Genomic DNA, 23,322 nt, shown 5'->3' with positions numbered 1-23,322 from the left:
TTGTATTATTATTATCCCTATTATTAAAACTCTGTCGTGGAGTGAAGTATGTAAGGCAGAATAAAAAGGAAATTGTGGATAATGTGGTAGAAAATGTACTAAAGTGATCCCAAGCAATCGCCAACTTGCGTAATTTTGCACACATGTCCATCATCAAGTGCATTCACAGCAGCATAGAAAGCACGTCAGAAGGGCACTTGCGTAAAGCGAGCGCAGGATTTCTACGTAAGGTCTTGTACAACAAATGTGCACAACTCCACACGCTCCTGGAGGTACGTGCGCCTGTGTTCTCGTGTGTTCCCTTATTTTGTCATTAACAGAGCGATTGCTTAACACTTGTGTAACTTTAATGAATGGCTTGACTTTTGACTCAAATATCCTACTGGGACACATTTTGAGTTACTCAACCCACGCGAGGTATTGTCAGAAGAGCCCTTCTAGCAGAGAAAGCATAATAGCAGAGAAAACGGTTCGCACGGTTTGTCCTTGGTTTTTGAACACCAGTCACTTCAAGGTAAATGTTTGAGGTGTAAGTGTAGTGTCAGGTCTTATAAGATCTAGGTAACCAGTGTCCAGTGAGTATGTTTTATTATTCTAACGGTAGGCAGCGGCAGGGCATTGGCCAGTTTCATGCATCGAATTAGGCAACAATACTTCTGCATTGTTCAAAGCATACCGCTAGAGGGCACCATAGCTCCTCGGAATTGGTAGCACTACCTACCTCTTCTTTATCCTGATATGATAGGTTTATAGTAGTACATAAAACGATTAATAGTTACCAAATGACAATGATAAACGAATAGATTGGTCCTGTCTTGCATGAATAGATTGGTCCTGTCCATGTCTGTCCTGAGTCCTCTTAATGACCATGTATGTCTGGCTTTGCATGGGATAGATTTTCTCAACTGAGATGGGTCCAGTATAGTAGGCCCATGACACTGTGTTATGTAGCCTAATATAAGTATACAAAATGAACGTGCAAAAAGTTGAATATGTACCAAACTGTGAAATATCAGGTTGAAGTACAGGACAATGGCGGAGCAGGTGTCCATCCCAGTGGAGGAGGTGGTGGTGGCGGTGGAGGAGGAGGAGGCCTTCATCACCAACCTGGACATCTTCCTCCTCTCCCTGCTGGTTGGCGTGCTCACCTACTGGTTCCTCAGCCGCAAGAAGCCGCCCCCTCAGGAGCTCCCTACCATGAGGATCATCCCCTCTGTGTGAGTACTAGGGATGTAAATAAAATCGAAATGTATCGATGTATCGGAAGTATCGGCTGGCGATTTAATCGAATCGCATCGTATCGTGGGGCATTCTTAAGAATCGAAAAGAATCGCTGGCCCCTGTGCAATGCCCTAGCTCCATAACACAATAGTAGTGGAAATGTAAATGGAAAAAATCGAATCGAACCGAATCGCATCGTATCGTGGGGAATTCTTAAGTATCGAAAAAAAATCGAATCCCTGATTTAAGAAATCGATACTGTATCGTATCGTCATGAAGGCTGTGATTTAGACCCCTAGTGAGTACTGTAACTGTGTGTGGCCATATCCACATGTTTAAAACTGTGGCTCTCAACATTTTTTGAACTAACGCCCCATCATAAATAGGGGTGTAAATAATATCGAAATGTATCGATATATCATGATATATTCTGATGATTGAATCGAATTGCATCGTATCGTGGGGCATTCTTAAGTATCGAAAAGAATCGAATCGCTGGCCCCTGCCTAATAACTTAATAGAAGTGGAAAAGTAATTGAGGAAAGAATCGAATCGCATCGTATCGTATCGCTGGGCATTCTTAAGTATCGAAAAAAAAAATCGAATCGTATCGCGCTGAATAATAAGATATCGATATTGAATCGTATCGTCATGGAGGCTGTGATTTACACCCCTAATCATAAACCTCCCAAGCCCAACACCCCCTTAGTTTTTAGTCTTAGTTTTTTTGCAATGTAATAGACTAATGCCCACCAATTGCTACTTGGTGCCACCCTGCTCAGCTGTCTCCTCAACGCACTAGTTTAAAAGACAAAAAAAAAAACACACTGAAAACCAGCCCATACAAATTTATTAAAAACACATTGTTTTGACCCACTAGACCTGGACAGACCCTGGTGCTTAGGAACATTGTCTGTTTTCATAAATCTATTTCAGTGTGTGGACTTTCTTTTTCTTCTTGAAACTCACAAAGGTTTTCTCCCCTCTCTCTCTCTCTCTCTCTCTCTCTCTCTCTCTCTCCCCATTTCTCTCCTGTCTCTGTCTCTCTCTCTGTCTGTCTCTGTGGTTCTCCGCTGTACATCGGGGCTTCTCCCTGAGCCAGCCTCTGGTTCTGTGCGTAGTGGCCTGGTGGTGAACCAGCCTCCCATTTCATCCCCTCATTGTGTTTGCACATCGGCTGTGGTCGGCTCTTTGTGGTTAGCTGGGGCCCGGGCTCGGGTCCCCGCATTACCCAGAACTTAAGTCATGTTCTCTGTGTGTACGTGTGTGTGCGCGCGCGTGCATGTGTGTGTATATGCGTGCGTGTTTGCGTGCGTGTGTGTAGATGTGTAGCGAGAGTGTGTGTGGAAAAAAAAACAATGAGCACACACAGGCATATTGTTTAAATGATCCTCTTCAGTGGTACTTTCCAGGCCCGTGTTGTCTGGTTCTTCTGACTGCAGTACGTGCGTCGGACCACGTAGATGTTCTGTGGCTCAGACCCCGGGTGTTCTTGCTTCTGATCAGCCTTGGCTTTGGCATCCCCATGTTCACTGAGAACTGTGTGTGTGTGTGTGTGTGTGTGTGTGTGTGTGTGTGTGTGTGTGTGTGTGTGTGTGTGTGTGTGTGTGAGAGAGAGAGAGAGTTTGTTCTGTTTTATATTCCTCCTGAGAGTGTTTGTTCTGCTTTATATTCTTCCTGTGTTTGTCTGATTGTTTATAGTAAGGCGATAACTCTGTTGCATTAGGAGGAACTGCTGCTGCCACCTCAGCCAACCACCTAGCCTGATAAACCAGCCTAAATGTGAGACCGGAGTAATTTAGTCTGGCCCCGATGAACGTTACCTCGGACGATTGCTGATGAGAACAACCTGTTGTTTTTTCAAACCGTGCCGGCGCTCTGACCAATCGGCGATCTTTGCCGTTGATGTGCTTTCCCAACGGTGTTGCAAGCTTCGTCATCACTCCCTCAAAACCCTGCCCGCTTTGATTCAAAACAAATCTCTGCGTTGTAATTGGTTTTGCCAGACTCAGGGCACAGTGTTCAAAGCGTTCTCAGATCCGAGGCCAGACCCACTCGCAGCTGAAAAATTTCGGCGCCCAGCGGGTGGCGCTGGTTTACCAGGCTACCAACCACCTACTACATTGATAGCTTCACCAAAACCTGTCCAGGTTGCATATGAAATCAGCTTCACCAAAGCCCCTCCTCCACCAGCAGAGTTGTTTAAAGTAGAAGTACTCTTATACAGTGCCTTCCATAATTATTGGCACCCCTGGTTGAGATGTGTTAAAAGCCTTAAAATAAATTCAGTGTTTATTGCAGAAGAATACTGTCACACTGAAAATTTTAGGAAAATGTAGCCTTCAACTCAAATGAATTGTAGGAAAATAAAAAAAATCCCTGACTAAAAAATAATTATTTTTCATTAAATCACCTGTTCCACAATTATTGGCACCCTTAAAAATTCCCAGGAAATAAATATAATTGAAGCATTTCTGTCATTTCTACAGTAGTTTACAAAGTTTACCAGAGTATGTAGGAACATTTAATTAGTAATTCATCACTTCCTGTTTCCCTGGGGTATAAATATGACGTGACACCGAGGCCATTTCTCTTATCCACTCTTAAACATGGGAAAGACAAAGGAACACAGCATACAAGTGAGGCAGATGTGCGTCGACCTTCACAGGTCAGGCAGAGGCTACAAGAAGATTGCCACTCAACTGCAGCTGCCCATATCTACTGTGAGAGGAATAATTAAGAAGTTCAAAACAACTGGAACAGTGGTAAACAAGCCTGGACGAGGACCCAAGTTTATTTTGCCACCACGCACAGTGAGGAGGATGGTAAGAGAAATCAAAATATCTCCAAAGCTCACTGTTACAGAATTACAACAAATGGTAGCATCCTGGGGTCACAAAGTCTCCAAATCAACCATCAGGCGCTGTCTACACGCCAACAAGCTGTTTGGGAGGCATGCACGGAGAAAACCTTTCCTCACCCATAATCATAAACGCAAACGTCTGGAGTTCGCCAAGCGGTATTGGGGCTTCAACTGGGACCGCGTGCTTTGGTCAGATGAGACCAAGATTGAGCTTTTTGGCAACAAACACTCTAAGTGGGTCTGGCGTGCCACGAAAGATGCGCATGCTGAAAAGCACCTCATACCCACTGTGAAGTATGGGGGTGGGTCAGTGATGCTGTGGGGCTGTTTCGCTTCCAAAGGCCCTGGGAAGCTTGTTAGGGTGCATGGCATCATGAATGCTTTGAAATACCAGGACATTTTAAATCAAAATCTGTTGCCCTCTGCCCGAAAGCTGAAGATGGGTCGTCACTGGGTCTTTCAGCAAGACAATGACCCTAAACATATGACCAAATCTACACAGAAATGCTTAACCAGACACAAAATCAAGCTCCTCCCATGGCCATCTCAGTCCCCAGACCTCAACCCCATTGAGAACCTGTGGGGTGAGCTGAAGAGGAGAGTACAGAGGAGAGGACCCTGGTCTCTGGATGATTTAGAGAGATTCTGCAAAGAGGAATGGCTGAAGATCCCTCTTTCTGTCTTTTCCCATCTTGTGAAACATTATAGGAGAAGATTAGGTGCTGTTTTGTTGGCAAAAGGGGGTTGTACAAAATATTAACAACAGGGGTGCTAATAATTGTGACACACATTATTTGATATCAAATAATTATTTCTTTATGTGGGATTTTTTCCCCACTGAATAAATGCACTTGTATTGAAGGTTGGATTTTTCTCTTTTTTTCCATTAAGGTCCCATATTATTTAGAGAAAAATAATGATAATTGGAAGCTAAAAAACACATCTCAACCAGGGGTGCCAATAATAATGGAGGGGACTTATAGATGTTAACACCAGTAGTGTGATATTACAAATATATAACCCATGTAATATCATACCACTAGTGTTGTAATTACATCTGTAAGAGAACTTTTACCTCTACTTCATACAACTCCAGTAGATGAAGCACAGCTTCCCCAATCCCCCTCCACAAGTACATTAAAGAAGCTTCTCCAGAGCCCCTTCCACCACCTGTGTACATTCCACGAGTACAAAGTTGGGTAACACTTTATTTTAGGGATACATCTGTTAGCACTAATATACATACAATGTTCCTGTAAGTAACTTGTAAGGCATGTACACAGCAAAATCAAACATTTGTTAGGCATGTATTCGCAAATGTCTTGTTCATGCACAATAAGGGATTTATTACCAATTTAACCTTAGTAAGGACCTAGTAGGCCTTTGCATTTGCTTAGTACAAAGTGTTACCCAAAGTTCCAGCAAAGCCCCTCCAATGAGTGCATGAAAAAGTTTCACCACCAGGGCTGTAGCTGGCGAACATCTGCATGCAGGGGCGTAGCAGCACGTTGTGGGCCCTATTCACAATCAGCTCCAATGGACCCCCACAGCCATATATCTGCATAACATCGGACTGTGTGTGGGCCCCGTATATACATGGGGGCCCTGGTGACTCAGTCCCACTTTACCCCCCTGAACGGATACCCCTGCCTGCCTGTCTGCATGCCTCACTAATGGTCTTTCAGCAGTGCCAGAAGAGCCTGGGGTACCTTCTGGAGAAGGGCACGAGAGGAGCCTCCAGAGGAAATGGCTTGTGCTTGGAAACAGCCCGTTCCTGGAGTATATAACCCAGGAGTCTTGGACGCAGGAAGGAAGGGAACGAATGACCTCCTCCACAATTTGACTCTGCTTTCCGCAGCTCACCATAGCTTTTTGCTTTGAAGTGTCCACAGCCTTGTGACACGGAATATCTATGGAAGCTGTGGAACTACCAAGACCTTCTCATTTATTTTCCTTTTAGAAAAAAACATGTTTTTTCAGCCCACATTCTTTGAGGTCTCCCCTGGTTGAACGTGGTAGTGGCTGTTCTGTTTTCTTTAAGGTTTTATTGTCAAACTGGTCAGTTTAGACTTTCCTCAGGAATCCATGTGAAAACACACATGAAATGATCCAAGAGAGCAGTGATTATATTGCTGCGCCAGCAAGCGATACTTGTATTCTTTTTAGTTTGGTGATTTGGTGAATAAGTGGGCAGCACTTTATGCCTTTATAATACTGTGTTGGTCATAGTGGTATGGGCCATACTGTATATGTCTGTAGGGGCAGCTAGTGTGCTGTGTATGCACATGCTTTTGTATTAGTCTGGTGGGGGAGTGTGTATGTCTCTCCCTATCTCTCTCATTCTCTCTCTCTCTCTCTCTCTCTCTCTCTCTCTCTCTCTCTCTCTCTCTCTCTCTCTCTCTCTCTCTCTCTCTCTCTCTCTCGGAGTGGGAGGTGGCTAGGCTATGGGGAGGGGATCTGTGGAAAATGTCATGAGATATTCCCATGCCTCTCAGGGTCTCGGCTTCACTACTGCCAGATGTGAGTGTGTGTGCGCGTAACAGAGAGAGAGAGAGAGAGAGAGAGAGAGAGAGAGAGAGAGAGAGAGAGAGAGAGAGAGAAACAGAGAGAGAGAGAAACGGAGACAGAGAGAGGGGGCCAGAGACGGGCACTCGGTGGAGTCAGAGAGGCATAGAGAAAGAGGGGAAACGAGTGAACGAGTGGGAGTGAGAGAAAGGGGTTCACACAGACTGAGTGGTTGTACAACAGGAGAGAGAGAGGCAGACAGAGAAACTATGTGTGAAAGTTCACTGGTAGGTAGTGGTGGCGATGGCTGCATTGTTTGAGTGAGAGAGAATGATCGAGAAAACAACAGAGGGGGGGAGGTAGTTTAGAGAGAGAGAAACAGACAGACGGACAGACCCAGAGAGAGAGACTGAGGAGAGGGAGAGAGAGAGAGAGACAGAGAGAGACAGAGAGAGGAAGAGGGGGACAGAGAGCAAGAGGAGGAGGATGAAGACGGAGAGGAAGAGGTTAGAGTAGTGAGGGGAGAGGTAAGGCGATTGTTTGAGAGAAGACAGTTATAGGCAGTTATAACAACACAAAAGAGCGAGAAACAAAGCGAGTGAAAGGCATTGTGAAAGGCTGTGAAAGACACACGACACGTCATAGGCAGAGTAGAAAAAAAGAGGAAGCAAAGCACAAGAAGTAGAGCAACAGTGAAAATGTGGGTAGACCGATAGAAAGAGAGCCAGAGACAGAGAAAAAGTGACAGAGAGAACTGCGTCCCTGCAAGCATGCACGTCCAGAGAGGAAACACATCGCCTCCTCCTTCCTCCTCCTCCTCCTCTTCCTCCTCCTCCTCCTCTTCCTCCTCCCCCTCCTCTTCTCAGCCAAACTGAAGCTTGGAGCGTCCAGACAGAACGCCAACCAGAGGCAGGGTTACCTTTTCTCTCCTCTCCTCTCCTCCCCTCTCATCTGCTCTCCTCTCCTCTCCTCTCCTCTCCTCTCCTCTCCTCTCCTCTCTTCTCCTCTCCTCTCCTCTCCTCTCCTCTCCTCTCCTCTCCTCTCCTCTCCTCTCCTCTCTTCTCCTCTCCTCTCCTCTCCTCTCCTCTCCTCTCCTCTCCTCTCCTCTCCTCTCATCTCATCTCCTCTGGTCTTCCCTGCTGGCTCTGCTCTGTGAGCCCTTGCGCTAACTCCACAGCTGAGGCTGTACCTCTGGGTTTGGAGCAATGGGGTTGGACCTCTGAAGCTGGAGCATTTGGGTTGGAGCACTGGGTCTGAATCACCTGGGGCTTGGCTACGGGGGCTGGACCACTTGGGGCTGGACCACTTGGGGCTACTTGGCTACTGGACTACTGGGGCTTGAGCACTGGCGTTGGACCTCTGAAGCTGGACCATTTGGGCTGGAGCACTAAGGCTGTACCACTCACTAGAGGCTTGGCTATTGGACCACTGGGGCTGGACCACTTGAGGCTACTTGGCTACTGGACCACTTGGGGCTTGGCTACTGGACTACTGGGTCTGGACCACTTGGGGCTTGGCTACTGGACTACTGGAGCTTGTTGTTGGCTGCTGGGATGTAACGTAGGGGTGCTGTGTGGGCAGGAGGGAGCCTGTGGGGGTCCCTGGGTCATCTGGCTACCTGGCAGGGGGGTCACCATGGGCTGCACCCTCTCCATGCCGAAGGACAGGAGGGAGGCGGCAGAGAGGTCAGTCTGGGACAGCGTGCGTGCATGTGTGCGTGAGTGGTGTGACTGTGACTATCAGAAAACATCCTGTTGTATGCTGTGCTACCATGTCCATTGTATTGTATGCTATTGTGATGCTCTAGTGTGTGTGAATGTGTATGGTGTGGCCGACTGGAGCATTCTGTTGTATGCTGTGCTATCATGTGCAATATTTTGCATTTTATTGTATATTGTAGTGCGTTAGTGTGGCAGACTTGTGTGTGAAGATTCTCAGAGTTTAGTTGTAGGCAGCGCTCTAATTAAACACCAGCCAAGCAGCCAAGTGCTGCTGAAATTTCTGTTTGACTGGTAGAACAGACCAACTTACTAGCGACTTTGACCCATTAGTTTAGTGGCTAGTAAGTGAGTGTGTTTGACTAGTAAGATAGACGTCTACTAGCCATTTTGGCTGGTGAAGAAAAAAAGTTAATTTAGAGCTCTGGTTGTAGGCAATGGGAGTTCTGGAGCTTCAAGATGTTCCATCTGTTCCTCTGACACACATATTATGTTCTAATGGGAGAAGCATCCTGTTCTGTCACTGATTTTAACACTCCATCACCTTTTACTAAATGGGTGGTGATATATTGTTACTATAATTATTATACCATGTTGAAAGTACCTGTATGCTATTTCCTGCTCTAAAACAAACCGCATGTTAATACACTTTTGTTTCCATTGCTTTAACAATAACAGTATATTGTCATGGTAGGCTGACCTATTTGGTTCAGTTTAGCTGAGTAACAGTTTGTTTCTGTGACAGATTCTATGTTGTAATAGTGACAGGAAATGTTAAGAAACTGAAAAGTTTAGTTTATCCACTGCCAGAGGGATGCACTTGGGCGACGGATTTGTCTTGAAAATTTATGTGACATTGCAGAAAGTATTGAAAAGAGGTTCAGTGGTGATGGCTGTCATAGTTGGATACAAATTGACTATGCCACAGTGATGATCAGTCCATATTTGTTTTACTTACTTTCTTTAACTGCAAAACAAATATGGAATAATGATCATCACTTAATAAGTGCCCAAAATGATCCAAGTGTGTGTTTGTTTCAAATACCCTGTTACCTACAGCACAGTAGGTGCCAACACACAGGCTCTCCTCTCACACACATAGGGGTCCAAAACAGCACAGGGTAGTGGAAAGTTATCAAAAAAACACCTAAATTCCTAAAATGAAATGAGACCACAACAGAACTCACACTTCCCCCTTTCCCCCCGATGTGAATCGTGTCCTGACATGTACGTCTAGAGGTGTTTATGAGCGAGAGCTGAAGAGGATTCACTTGCAGAGGGACCCAACCGGCCTCATTGGGGCAGCACTAGCACAGGAAATACTTCCCTTCTCTCTCTCTCTCTCTCTCTCTCTCTCTCTCTCTCTCTCTCTCTCTCTCTCTCTCTCTCTCTCTTCTCTGCCGCTTTATCCTGATGTCCTGATTGAGGTAGCCAGGCTGTGCCCTCCTAGTGACGCAACACTTTCAGCGTTGCAACTAGTCAGGTCAAGAGCAATGAAAGCACTTTCTGACTTCCCGGAAATACGGGAACTCCTCCCACTTTGTCGGTAAGCAAACAACCATAAGCAAACCAAGGGAGGCGGGTCAACCATGCCGTTTGGGAAATGTTAATTGTTATGCTCTTGGTCAGACCAAGTCTCGAAGAGATTTGAACGTCGATAATCAGGCTATGATTGAGGGGTATATAACATGTTTTTTCTCATTCTCTCTGCCTCTACAGTATATATTATATACATATCTTTCCTTCTCTTTCTCTGTCCATCTGAGGAGGCAGAACAGTTATAAATAAATGGTCCATGGCGGAGGCAGTGTCAACATATCTCTCTCTCTCTCTCTCTCTCTCTCTCTCTCTCTCTCTCTCTCTCTCTCTCTCTCTCTCTCTCTCTCTCTCTCTCTCTCTCTCTCCCTGTCACTGTATGCTGATGGCCTGATTGAGGGGTAGGCTATACAACATGTGTTTCCTTTGTCATTCTCTCTCTCTTTCTATCTCAGTCCTTCTCTGTGTCTGTCCATTTGGGGATGTAAAGGGGTGATTAAAGCCAGATGATGAAGGAGTGTCAACCTCTCCTCTCCTTCTGTCTCCAGGGTAACACCCATGAGGGAAACCAGCTTCATCGAGAAGATGAAGAAAACAGTGAGTGGAATTGTGTAGTAGTCTGGGGCAATAGCATGCCTAGCATAGCTTTAAATCAGTGGCAGTGACGAGCATGGACAGCCTGGCCGTGTATGGTGAAGTTTTCAGTTTATGGCCAAAACTGGATAAGTTCAAGTTCAAGTTCAAGACGTATCATTATTGCCATGTCAACATAGTCGATAGGAATCTGTTGTGGCACATCCCCAACATCCAATACATACAATGGACAAGACACGCAACATCAAAGCACATACAGTGAATATAAATATGGCCAGACAGAAACAGTGAACAGAAAGGGTCCCAGCAGTCATTGGACAATAGATAAATTGAATATTACGCCGCATAATAAAGTGCGTTAAGGGTAAAGTGCATAGAGAGTAGTAGCTAGCTACGTATGTTATATGAGTGGAAAAGTAAGCAGTATAGAAATAAACAGCCCTGTTGACATAGTTTTGAACTGAATTGCCAGCGTTACTTTTAAAAGCCCTTTAGCATTTTGCACACACACTGTTATGAAATGATGACCTTTAAACCAACACAAATTTATGTAGTGTCCAGTTTGAAACCACAGGGGAACTTGTGCTGTGTTGTGTTCCAGCATTCTATGCATTCTACATTAACGTTCTGTGCATTCCATTCTAAACAATTCTTCCCAAGGATGTCTATCATTGTTTCTTCCTTATCTGTGTTCCAGAGCCGTAACATCGTGGTGTTCTATGGCTCTCAGACGGGTACCGCAGAGGCCTTCGCCACTCGGCTGGCTAAGGACGCCCAGAGATACGGCCTGAAGGGAATGCCCGCCGACCCAGAGGAGTACGATATGGTGAGTAGTGGAGCTGAATAAATGAAGCAAAGGACAGCACTCTTCAGACTTCTTCTTTGTTTATTCGCCCATGAACGTTTCGGGCAGAGCCCTTCTTCAGCGTGTAATGGCATTTACGTTTCGGGCAGAGCCCTTCTTCATCGTGTAATGGCGTTTTGAAAACGTTTCGGGCAGAGCCCTTCTTCAGCGTGTAATGGCGTTTTGAAAACGCCATTACACGGCACGCTGAAGAAGGGCTCTGCCCGAAACGTTCGTGGGCAAATAAACAAAGAAGAAATGTGAAGAGTGCTGTCCTTCGCTTCATTTATTCATTCAAGTTTTTGTTGGATTCAGCACCCTGTTAAGAATTGTTAAAGTGGAAATGAAGCAGTGACCTAATGTAGGGGTCTATAACATCAGTAAGATAAGCCAGCAAATATATATTTTTTTTGAAGTCTGAAATTTAAGCCGTTAATAAAAAAATAAAGCACAAACACGTAACGTTTCTGTTAACGTTTCCAGCCAACAGCGGGTGACGTCACGCGAATGGTAGTCTCCTATTCTGATAGTAGTGAATTAAACATTTGGGACTTGCGTGGCTGATTATGAGCTTATTTGCTTAACCCAAATGAAGCAAGAATACGTGTTTGGGTGGGACAGAACAAATATGAGGCATGAAGGCAGACAAGACATCCCATCACATGAACCACAGGTAAACAAGCAGCTTTTTTTTGCTAAGGTGACAAGTCGCTAACACATTTTGGTAGGCCTATGAGCCAACATGATCACTATTCATAATCGTGCGATGTCGTGCAATGTTGCAGTTCCCTACCTTCATCTTCCGATGATTTCGCCAACATTTTCCAAGCACCTGAATTAGGCTACTTTGACATCTCCGTGCCCACGTTTATCGGTGTTATCCAGTCAACAATAATCCAAGGCAACAACGCTATTCCAGCCAGTTTGAGGATGCATCCGCGACTTCAATAACATAATAATTTACTACAATAGATGCAGCTACTTTAAGCATGCCATAACTTAATGTAGGCCATGATAGTTTAACGTGTCATTTCCCGTGGCATCAACTTCAAATCCCCAAAGCTCCTCCAACTCCGAGAGCGAGACGAGAGAGGGGATGGGATAGCCACACACACAGGCTGCGTCCCTTCCCTTCACAAAGCTTTCCAAACGTCCGCCAATTTTGCAAGTTATTTTCTATTACTGAATTGAACCACATATCCAACTTAAAGACATGGGCTTTCAGATTAGCGTCCAACAATGCAGGAAAAAGACGTTATTGGTGACGGTCTGTCACTACAAACCTATGAGATCGAGCAGCCCCAGTCCTGACTCCTGTCCTATGGTGGATGCAATGGGTGGATGGCTGCAGCTATCCCACCATGCTCGTAGCAAAGGCTTTTTGACACAAAGTGATAATGACACTTGGCATTTCTCTTTCATCTGATACTAGGTATATAACATAGAAAACCCACGGACAATGTAAAATGAACCCATCGTCCTTCTTCAATTTTACTGCCACGATTAGAGTCAGTTAGCGCTGTAGTTAGCACACGCTAACGTTAAGTGAATGGAAGGCTACATTAGCCACCAAGTTCTACCATTCGCGTTACGTAGGCGGCGAACATGGCTGCGCCCTTGTGGCGAAACTCGGTAATAACATGTCATTTTTCAGCAAAACTACTTAAAAGTGCAGTTCAATGAACATCCATTCGTTTATGAAAATAAATAAGCCGACAAAAAATGATAATAGTTGTCAGTGCTTCATTTCCACTTTAAGTAGCCTATTCAGGCGATAGTGTGAGCGCGTCTTCTCCACTTTTTGAGTAGTGGAGCTAGGCAGCCGTGGCCTAGCGGGCTTCAGATCAGATCAGAGGGTTGCAGGTTCGAAACCCACCCTTCCACTCCCCATCCCCATCTCACTCCATGGCTGAGGTGCCTGCCCTTGAGCAATGCACCTGACCCCATACTGCTCCAGGGACTGTAACCAATACCCTGTAAATAGCTGTAAGTCGCTTTGGATAAAAGCGTCAGCTAAGTAGAATGTAATGTAATGTAAAGTGTTGTAGACAGCCACAATGGCAGATAACAAGACACACACACACACACACACACACACACACACACACACACACACACACACACACACACACACACAGACACACACACACACACACAGACACACACACACACACACACACACACACACACACACACACACACACACACACACACACACACACACACACACATTCTTTTTCTTCTCTTTTCTTTTTCTGTACTCTTTAGCACATTGAATGACAAGTATGTATTATAATGTGCTATGCAAGTCATTTTGATTGATTGATTGATTGATTGATTGATTCACACACACACACACACACACACACACACACACACACACACACACACACACACACACACACACACACACACACACACACACACACACACACACACACACACCTCCGTGATTCTCAAGGATGGATTGAGGTGTGAATGCTAGTGAAGTGAAGCACACAGCCAAGAACTGCATAACAAAAGAAAATAACCACCACCACAACAATGAAATCAGATGTAAAAAAACATTACAAAAGAAAATAACCACCACCACAACAATGAAATCAGATGTAAAAAACATTACAAAAGAAAATAACCACCACCACAACAATGAAATCAGATGTAAAAAAACATTACAAAAGAAAATAACCACCACCACAACAATGAAATCAAATGTAAAAAAACATTACAAAAGAAAATAACCACCACCACAACAATGAAATCAGATGTAAAAAACATTACAAAAGAAAATAACCACCACCACAACAATGAAATCAAATGTAAAAAACATTACAAAAGAAAATAACCACCACCACAACAATGAAATCACATGTAAAAAAATGAATGAGAAAGTGGGAGAGACAGCAGTGAGCTCACATGCACACACACACACACACACACACACACACACACACACACACACACACACACACACACACACACACACACACACACACACACACACACACACACACACACACACACACACACACACATGGCATGCACACACTTCTTTGTGCAGCATGCTTATTGTGATCTACAACTGAGTTTATCCGAGTGCACCTTCATTTCTATGCACTTTTCCATCCCAGTACACCAGTATAGTGACTGAAACAGTTAAGCAAATTCATTTTTCAAGCTGTAATGTGGACGGACCCACCCTCCCCTTAAAATAGTATTTTTTTCTTCTCTTTGCAGTCAGAGCTGCCGCGGCTGACGGAGATTGAGAACTCTCTGGCCGTTTTCTGCATGGCCACGTATGGGGAGGGAGACCCCACGGATAACGCCCAGGACTTCTTCGACTGGCTGCAGGCCGCAGACGACAGCATGCAGGGAGTCAATTACGCCGTGAGTACCTGACCTGACCTGACCTGACCTGACCTGGAGGGGGCAGTAGAGAGTGTCTGTTTAACCAGGTGGGGGCGGTAGTGACAGTTTTATTCACAGTAGGACTCAGTTCACAGTGGGAACATCTACACTCATTCATATACACCAGTGGTTCCCAACCTTTTTTGTCTTGTGTACCCCCTAAGCATTTTCGTTGTGCCATGAGTACCCCCTAAGTCAAGTTTTATATCGCTTTCTCTATCCCAATGTAACTAAGCTCCATGTATTTGTTAAAATTATATTTTTCCAAGTACCCCCTGCAATGTGCTCGCGTACCCCTAGTGGTACACGTACCCCTGGTTGGGAAACACTGATATACACTACGCTGAGGAGTGAGTGTCTGTGTAACCTGGTGGGGGCGGTAGTGAGCCTGGTCTGAACTGGTGGGGGCATTCAAGAGTGTCTGATCAGACCTGATGGGGTAGTAGTGCATCAAGGCTGGGTCAAAGGTCAGGATTCTTCCAGCGTCCCGCCAATGACAAACAAAAATACATCAACATTAACCTGGGGGTTAGTAACTTAAACAGCATCGCCTACATACAGTACAAGGCAGGATTATGATCCGCATTGGAACCCAGGCCTCCAAATTCATGGAATGGTTAGCCTTGCCAGCTGTGGCCTCAAAACGAGCTTTTCCAAACATGTCTCTTGTGTTTTCCTTTTTGTCGTCAGGTGTTTGGCCTGGGCAATAAGACGTATGAGCACTTCAATGCCATGGGGAAGTATGTGGACCGCAGACTTGCAGAGCTTGGAGGCAAGCGAGTGTTTGACCTGGGCGTCGGGGACGATGATGGCAAGTGAGTGTCTGAAAGCTGCTTTCGATGTGTGGGATCAATGTTTGTCAATATACAACCTGATGTTGAGGTTTCAGTAAAATCCCATTAGTTTGATAAATGCTTTTCTTTGAGCTTTAATGTTTTAACTTTTTTAACATTGTGTTTTTCTGTGTCAACAGACTAAATCTATAGAGCCAGATGAAAAGACATTTTTTTCCACAGTTTGCATGTACAGACACATCCGTAATTTGTGAATCAGGACACTTAAAAGTCTCACAATTCCTGTCTTTGTGCCGTGATGCCATGGTCCATAACATCACACCACAGAGACATAGCATTATGCACACACTGCTCGTGTGATATACACAAGCCGTTTGCGGCTTTCTGCGGGGTGTTGATTGGTCAGTGTCCATGCGTGTACGCAGACTGGCGGTTCTAAAAGGCAGACCTGAACACCGCTTGAGACACAACACACATACTGGACTCTTCCCCTTTCCACAAGGTGGATGTGAAGGAGGCCTAACTCTTCCTCCTGTCCTCAGCCCTCTCAGCCTGGAGGAAGACTATCTGTCCGAATTCTCTTTGTGCAGATGGTTCACTCATTGCTGAAAAGACTGAACTACCGTACAGTACATCACAACAACACTGCTATGTCGTTACTGAGAGGCTTAAGTAACAGATTAAAACTTGGTCATTGCAATTTTAGTGACAGTAACGTTAAAACATATACGTAGGCTCTGTGCAAAGGAGTTAAATTCAACCCTTACAGACTCCTGTAGGAGCAGATACACTAATGAAGACTGTTAAGTGTGACTCTTAGGTAGTCGTAAGGTGGAGTGTGTGTTTATTCTCTCTGCTGGGTGAAACTTTTTCCACCTGACGTATGTAACCCTACCGTTAGTTTTACTCGTCAACTATGCGGCTGATCCGGGTTCGATTCCCGGCCCAGGTCCTTTGCCGGCCCCTTCCCCGTCTCTCTCTCCCAACTCACGTCCTGTCTTTCCTCCACTATTCTGACTGATGATAACCAATAAAAAAGACTTGATAAAGCCCCCAAAAAATACTTTAAAAAGTGCAACTCTGTAGTTGTTGAATTAACACGGCCATGTTTGCTGTGTCTTGTTCTGCGCTGTAGCCTGGAGGAGGACTTCATGTCCTGGAGGGAGCTGTTCTGGCCGGCTGTGTGTGAGCTGCTAGGAGTGGACGCCACCGGAGAGGACTGCTGGTGAGGCCCCACACCTCTTGACTTGACTTGACGTGACTTGACTTGAAAGCTTTAATGTCCTTAAAAAGGCAATTTGACTTACAGCTAGGGGTGGGCGGTAACCGCGGTATAATATCGTGTGCAGTATTTTTTCATCAATGATAGAGATTTTGTCTCATACCGTCTACCGCAATAGCGCATTGCGTCCTGTAGATGTAGAGTTATAGTTATTGATTAAAAGTTTAAAAATATGTTTTCAAATTATTTGAACAACAAGAATTCCCACATAGATAGAACAATGTCTGACCAGTCATTTCCAAAATATAAAATGCAAAAAATGGTGTTTTGGTAATTTTGCCACAAAACGCTTAATTTTAACATTTTATACACAAATGTACAATACCGTGATATATACCGTGATATATACCGTGGCTAAAATTATACCGAGGTATACATTTTTGGCCATACCGCCCACCCTACAGCACAGCAGAATGGCATAAAAACATATAGGCCTACAATAAAAACACATACAGTACAACAAATACACACAATAAATAGCTAGACATATAAGTTACTATGTCAATAAATACGTCATAAATACGGACCACTGGTCAAATGCATCCATTAACACAATATGAAAGTCCATAATGTCAAGAATGTATCTCCCACATCTTGTTCAATTCGTTAATTGCCATGGGGATGAAGGAGTTCTTTGCTCTATTTGTTCTAATGTTGGGGTATCTGTACCTGCGTCCTGAAGGGAGTGTTTGGAACTTAACTTAGACCTCAGACCTCATCTGGGAAGAGTGTATCACTGTCTGCCTTGTTTGTATCACCTGTCTGTCTGTATCTACTGTATAACTGCATGTCTGTCTGTATGTCTGTATGTCTGTCTGTTTGTTTGTCTGTCTGTATGTCTGTCTGTCTGTCTGTCTGTGTCTGTGTCTGTGTCTGTGTCTGTGTCTGTGTCTGTATAACTGCATACCTGTGTGTCTGTTGTCCATTAGTCTGTATCTCTGTTTGCATTTTGGTCTGTTTGTCTGGTCTGTCTGTTTGTCTGTTGATGTGTCTGTATAACTGTGTCTGTCTGTGTTGTTGCCCATTTGTCTTAATGTCTGCTTACCATTTTGCCAGTTTGAGTTTGCATGTTGGTTTGTCTATCTGTCTGCCTCTCAGTCATGCCTGTCTTCCTCTCTCTCTCTCTCTCTCTCTCTCTCTCTCTCTCTCTCTCTCTCTCTCTCTCTCTCTCTCTCTCTCTCTCTCTCTCTATTTCTGGCTGTCATTGTGCCTTTCTGACAGTTTTCCTTTGTGACTGCCTGCCACTCTGTATGTCTGTCTTCCTGTCTGTTGTGTCACCTTGTTCATTTGTTTATGCCTGCTTGTCTGGCTGTTTCTAGTACTCTTTGTCTGTCTACCTGACTGTGTGCCATTTTCAGTGCTCTTCCTGATGGTATCTATTTACCTTTCTGCTTCTTTGACTGCTTGTTTCTGTTCCTGGCTGCCTGTGTATCTCTTTGTCTGTACAGTATACATTCTCCCTGCACGAATGTCTGTTCGTGTCTGTTAAGGTTAATCATGTCTCCAGGCGTTTTCATTTCCGTTGATTTTTGTACGTATGACAGTAATGCATTGGAGCAGTGTTAATCAAAAGGAAGTTTAATCATATCTTCAGGCCTCTTCATGTAGGTGGTGTGTTGTATGATAGTAATGCATTGGAGCAGCGTTAATCAAAAGGAAGTTTAATAATGTCTTTAGGCCTCTTCACGTAGGTGGTGTGTTATATGATATTATTATATGGTTGTGACGTCATCTGTCGAATGCTCCATTCATTTCAACGGGGCTCCCCAACGTTCGGACGTCTGTTATTTTTCGATAACGGACGGGTTGGTCTATAACAGACCGCTGTCAATGGCAACAAGACTTTTCACTGCTAAAGCGACTTTTCATCAAGACTCCAGAGCTGTAAACAGCTCTGCAAGACTCTAATCAGCTGCTGTGATAGACAGCACCCGTTGTCCTGGCTACCGCTGTCAATGGCAACAAGACGTTCACTGCTAAAGCCACTGGCTTGTATACAAGTCAGTGGCTAAAGCGAATGTTTCATTCCGCAGGGGGTCCGGTCTTTTGTCACTCTAATCAGCTGCTGTGATAGACAACACCTGTTGTCCTGGCTAGCCTACCTAGCTGTTGCCCCACAACGGCACTGTTTTGTTTTGCGCAGCAACAATCTTAACATTAAATAGGTCTAATGTCCCCGCATGTGTGAATCATTGAAGTATATCCATATAATAAGCGGGTTAACTTTCGGCGAGTCGGTCGCTTTGTGGAATAGCAGCACTTCAGAGAGAACAAGACCCCTCCGCTCCGCGTCGGGGTCTAAAGATTCTCTCTGTCGTGCTGCTATTCCACGGTAGCGACCTTCTCGCCGAACGTTAACCCTTACGTAATGCATTGGAGCAGCGTTAATCAAAAGGTGGTTGTTGTTGTTGTGGTCTGCAGCGTGCGTCAGTTTGAGCTGGTGAGCCACACGGACATCAACATGAACCTGGTCTTCACCGGAGAGATGTCCCGCCTCCGCAGCTACCAGAACCAGAGATCGTGAGATACTCCACAACCTCACACCTCTTTTCATTGATGTGATGTCCATCCATCCATCCATCCATCCATCCATCCATCCATCCATCCATCCATCCATCCACTCATCCACCCATCCGGATATATAATTCATTTGTTCATTAATTAATTAATTCATTCATTCATTCATTCTTACTTATTAAAGGAGTATGCCACTATTTTGGGGCTTACTACAGTTGAAATCGTTGGCTGGGGTTTATAAAGGTGGTAAAGTGTATTATCTTTTATGTAAGCCGTTGTCTTGTTTTAAGACAAGTTAAAAGAGGGAGCATGTCGCTAAGCTAGTGAAAGTCAATGGATCCGTGTAGCATGCTACATGCTACAGTGATGCATTGACTTTCACTAGCTTAGTGACATACTCCCTCTTTTAACTTGTCTTAAAGCAAGACAACGCGTAGCCCCTTAATGCGCGCCGTACCTCCAGTGGCACGCTGTAATAGTCATTGAAATGTAACTACCATAGCACTACAATACTATGACACAACACAGGCCTTTTAGTAATGCACCACGACTTGGTCATTACCATACTGGTAACAACAAATGTATAAAGCCTCGTCTTAAGGGGTGAAAAATAAGACACTTTACCACCTTAATAAACCCCGGCCAACGATTTTAACTGTATTAAGCCCCAAAATAGTGGCATACCCCTTTAAGATTATATTGACAAATGTCTATGCATCCATTTATTCTTCAAAACATCCACCCACCATCCAGACAGATTATCCATTAATTTACTCATTCATTCATTTTTAACTATCTGTGTCAACAAATTCCCATGCATCCATCCACTCATTAGTTCATACACATCATTTCACATTGATTGTGTCCATTGTGTTGTACAGTCGTCCCTCGATACGCCTCAAATAATTCATGAATTAACCGGCAACCAGCTTATCACTCTGACTTTTCAGCAAGCCTACTACGTATTGCTCTGGTTGTTTTGTAACAATGATTTGACCCATATGAGATGAAGGCGTGTAGCTCACTATATGCACGTTGTTCACATTTTGTCTTCCTCATAGGCCCTTTGATGCCAAGAACCCTTTCCTGGCCACTCTTACTGCCAACCGCAAGTTAAATAAGGGCGGCTCACGCCATCTGATGCATCTAGAGCTGGATATTTCAGGATCCAAACTCAGGTATGAACTTAAAGACTCAGAATCCAAAACTGAAGTATACCTACATTTACAGAGTCAGGATTCAAAATTGTGAATTAGTATGGAGTACCAACTCAGCATGAAATGAAAATGGGTGGAGTTTGACTCCAACATAATCAATTGTGATTGCTGGTGGCTTCCAAGTGTCCATGAGTGTGGCAGCTTTGTGAATGTCCTCTAGACAAATGTCATTTGAGGTCTATAAATCTTCAATCTTGACACTGTAGGTGTACAGTAGAGCCCTTTCAAAAGTGATCATGTCAATAAAAAAAAGTCTTTAAAGGGACACTGTGTGAGATTTTTAGTTGTTTATTTCCAGAATTCATGCTGCCCATTCACTAATGTTACCTTTTTCATGAATACTTACCACCAGCATCAAATTCTAAGTATTCATCATGACTGGAAAAATTGCACTTTTCATACATGAAAAGGGGGATCTTCTCCATGGTCCGCCATTTTGAATTTCCAAAAATAGCCATTTTTAGTTGCAAAAAGGACTGTACTTGGACCATACTAGAAAATATTTGTTTATTACTTAGTAAACTTTCATGTAAAGATCAAATTTGGCAATAGGCAGCCCAGTTTCAATGAGCAGCATAGTTGCAGTACCCTTTTTGACCATTTCCTGCAGTGTCCCTTTAACAGATGAATGCACATAGAGTGCTAGACTCCAGCACATTTGGTAGGCTGAAGTGAGGAAGTCAGCTGTATTTTTGTACATTTCTCTCACATGGTCAGATGCAAACTACTGTGTATACCATATTTTGCAAACCAGTATTTACAAAACTGAACATATGAAGAGTTCTTTTCCAAAACGCTATATCCACCAAAATGTCAATTTCCCAACATTCTATAAAATGGATATATCTCACTTTGGAAAAGAGCTCTTCATATGTACACTCATGTTCATGTTTTCCCTGCGCATGCACGCACGCACGCACGCACGCACGCACACACACACACACACACAGACACACACACACACACACACACACACACACACACACACACACACACACACACACACACACACACACACACACACACACACACATGTGCCTTTAATACACACTGATCTATGCACAGATATGCTGACTATGTACAATAAGATGGTGGTCTAGAATGAAGTCCAGTTTGAGTGCTTCCTGGAACTGTCTAGTTTTTTGATGGTGCTCTTTGGTGACAGGCTTGGTTGATTTCAAAAACGTTTTAGAAATACCAAGGCACTCATCTTCTTTGTAATTAAAATGCCTTTATTTTGTTGGGCATAGTATGATTAAAATATGAGCTGACGAAGGCTTCATGCTGAAACGCGTCAAAGTATTGTAATCATGCTATGCCCAACAAAATAAAGGCATTTTAATTACAAAGAAGATGAGTGGAGTGCCTTGGTATTTCTAAAACTTTTTTAAGATGGTTGTGTAATTGGAGACTCTCCTCTCCTACAGGTATGATGCTGGGGACCACGTGGCCATCTATCCCACCAATGATGCTGCCCTGGTGGACAGACTGGGGGAAGTGCTGGGGGTGGACCTGGATGCCCTCTTCTCCCTCAATAACCTGGATGGTGAGTGACATTAACCCATTGATGCCTGGAGCGTCATTACGCAACAATCAGGCTCATGACATTTGAGACAACTTTATTAAAAATCTTTGCTTGTTTGAGATGAATGAACACATTCTAATGAAATATGAGGGTGGTAGCTTTTAAATGCCTTCTTATTTCATGTTTTTATGTGCTTCAGAGGCTGAGATATTTAGGTTTTTATAGGCTGAGGGCTGCTTTTCTTAAAAAGGGATTAGGCATTCAGTACCCTTTTTTGCAGGTGCCTTAGGCGTCAATGGGTTAATTACATGTTGTCATCATAGTAAAAAGAACAAATACACAATCACAATCACAAATACCTCTATGTGTAATTGTTGTGGGATTGTACATGGCAGTGATATGAATGGACGTTTCATGTATGCCGTTGGAAAGAGGAGAATCTAAGCTTTCAAACAGTACCCTGCTGCCCTAATTTGTTACCGTTGTGTCTATAAAACACACATTGAAATGTGTATGCAAAAAAGGAACACTTTTTTCACGTGCTAATTGCGAGACAAAAACCCCAGGGGTCAAGCCCCACCAAAGGCCCTATGTGTGCACGTGCCTGCAAACACACACACAACAGTGGAAAGAATGATGTAAAGCAGGGCTATTCAAATGGCGGCCCTGGGGCCATATGCGACCCTTGGACTGCAAGGCTCTGGCCCCCGACAAGCCCCTTGAATTTAGAGATAAAAGTATGGGTTCCGTATCGAGCTGAAACGGGACACGGGACGTTAAAATGCAGGGAATTACATCTAAGAAATGCAAAACTTCAACAAAGTCTCCCATTTCCTATCCTATTTTTTTCATTGACAGTCGGCAACCATAATATATACATATAGTTCGGCCCCTTTACTGGGAGGAATTTGAAAAACTGGCCCTCGTTGACATTTAACTGAATAGCCCTGATGTAAAGAATGTCAATTAACAGAATTGCTTTGCTCTCACAGAATTGCTTTGCTCTCGCTTTGCTCCCCAAACCCAATTTCACACGAACATAGCATTGATAGTCAATGGGCGGCGCTGACAAAATAGAACTTGTCTCTAATCGCTATCCGAAATCCGCGAATGTCCGAACTCGGACATCGGCGCCAGTGAGCGGGGTTCTGTTGATAACAATGGAATCGAACTTTTGCGGAGCAGTGCTCAGCACTTTGTCGGAGCCGTTGTGCGAAAGCCCTAATCTGAGTTTGGGAAACATTTGAACTGACCTTAGACATTAATCATTATTAGACATCTTTTTGCCACACAACACA

General features: G+C 44.1%; 1 protein-coding gene across 1 annotated transcript in view; it reads left to right on the top strand.

Moving 5' to 3' along the window:
* Positions 1 to 54: 54 nt before the first annotated feature.
* pora (P450 (cytochrome) oxidoreductase a) overlaps positions 55 to 23,322 on the top strand; it is a 47,525-nt gene continuing 24,257 nt past the window's right edge. Inside the window, exons 1-9 of the mRNA XM_063202828.1 lie at positions 55 to 1,217; positions 10,392 to 10,440; positions 11,135 to 11,263; positions 14,519 to 14,668; positions 15,380 to 15,504; positions 16,619 to 16,708; positions 19,187 to 19,285; positions 20,344 to 20,460; positions 21,927 to 22,045. Of these exons, the coding sequence (XP_063058898.1) occupies positions 1,033 to 1,217; positions 10,392 to 10,440; positions 11,135 to 11,263; positions 14,519 to 14,668; positions 15,380 to 15,504; positions 16,619 to 16,708; positions 19,187 to 19,285; positions 20,344 to 20,460; positions 21,927 to 22,045 (1,063 nt within the window). The 5' untranslated portion in view covers positions 55 to 1,032. The remainder of the gene's footprint in view (positions 1,218 to 10,391; positions 10,441 to 11,134; positions 11,264 to 14,518; positions 14,669 to 15,379; positions 15,505 to 16,618; positions 16,709 to 19,186; positions 19,286 to 20,343; positions 20,461 to 21,926; positions 22,046 to 23,322) is intronic.

This window comes from Engraulis encrasicolus, chromosome 7 (genome assembly GCF_034702125.1).
Source record: "Engraulis encrasicolus isolate BLACKSEA-1 chromosome 7, IST_EnEncr_1.0, whole genome shotgun sequence".
NCBI lineage: Eukaryota > Metazoa > Chordata > Actinopteri > Clupeiformes > Engraulidae > Engraulis > Engraulis encrasicolus.
This window is presented reverse-complemented; position numbering and strand designations above follow the sequence as displayed.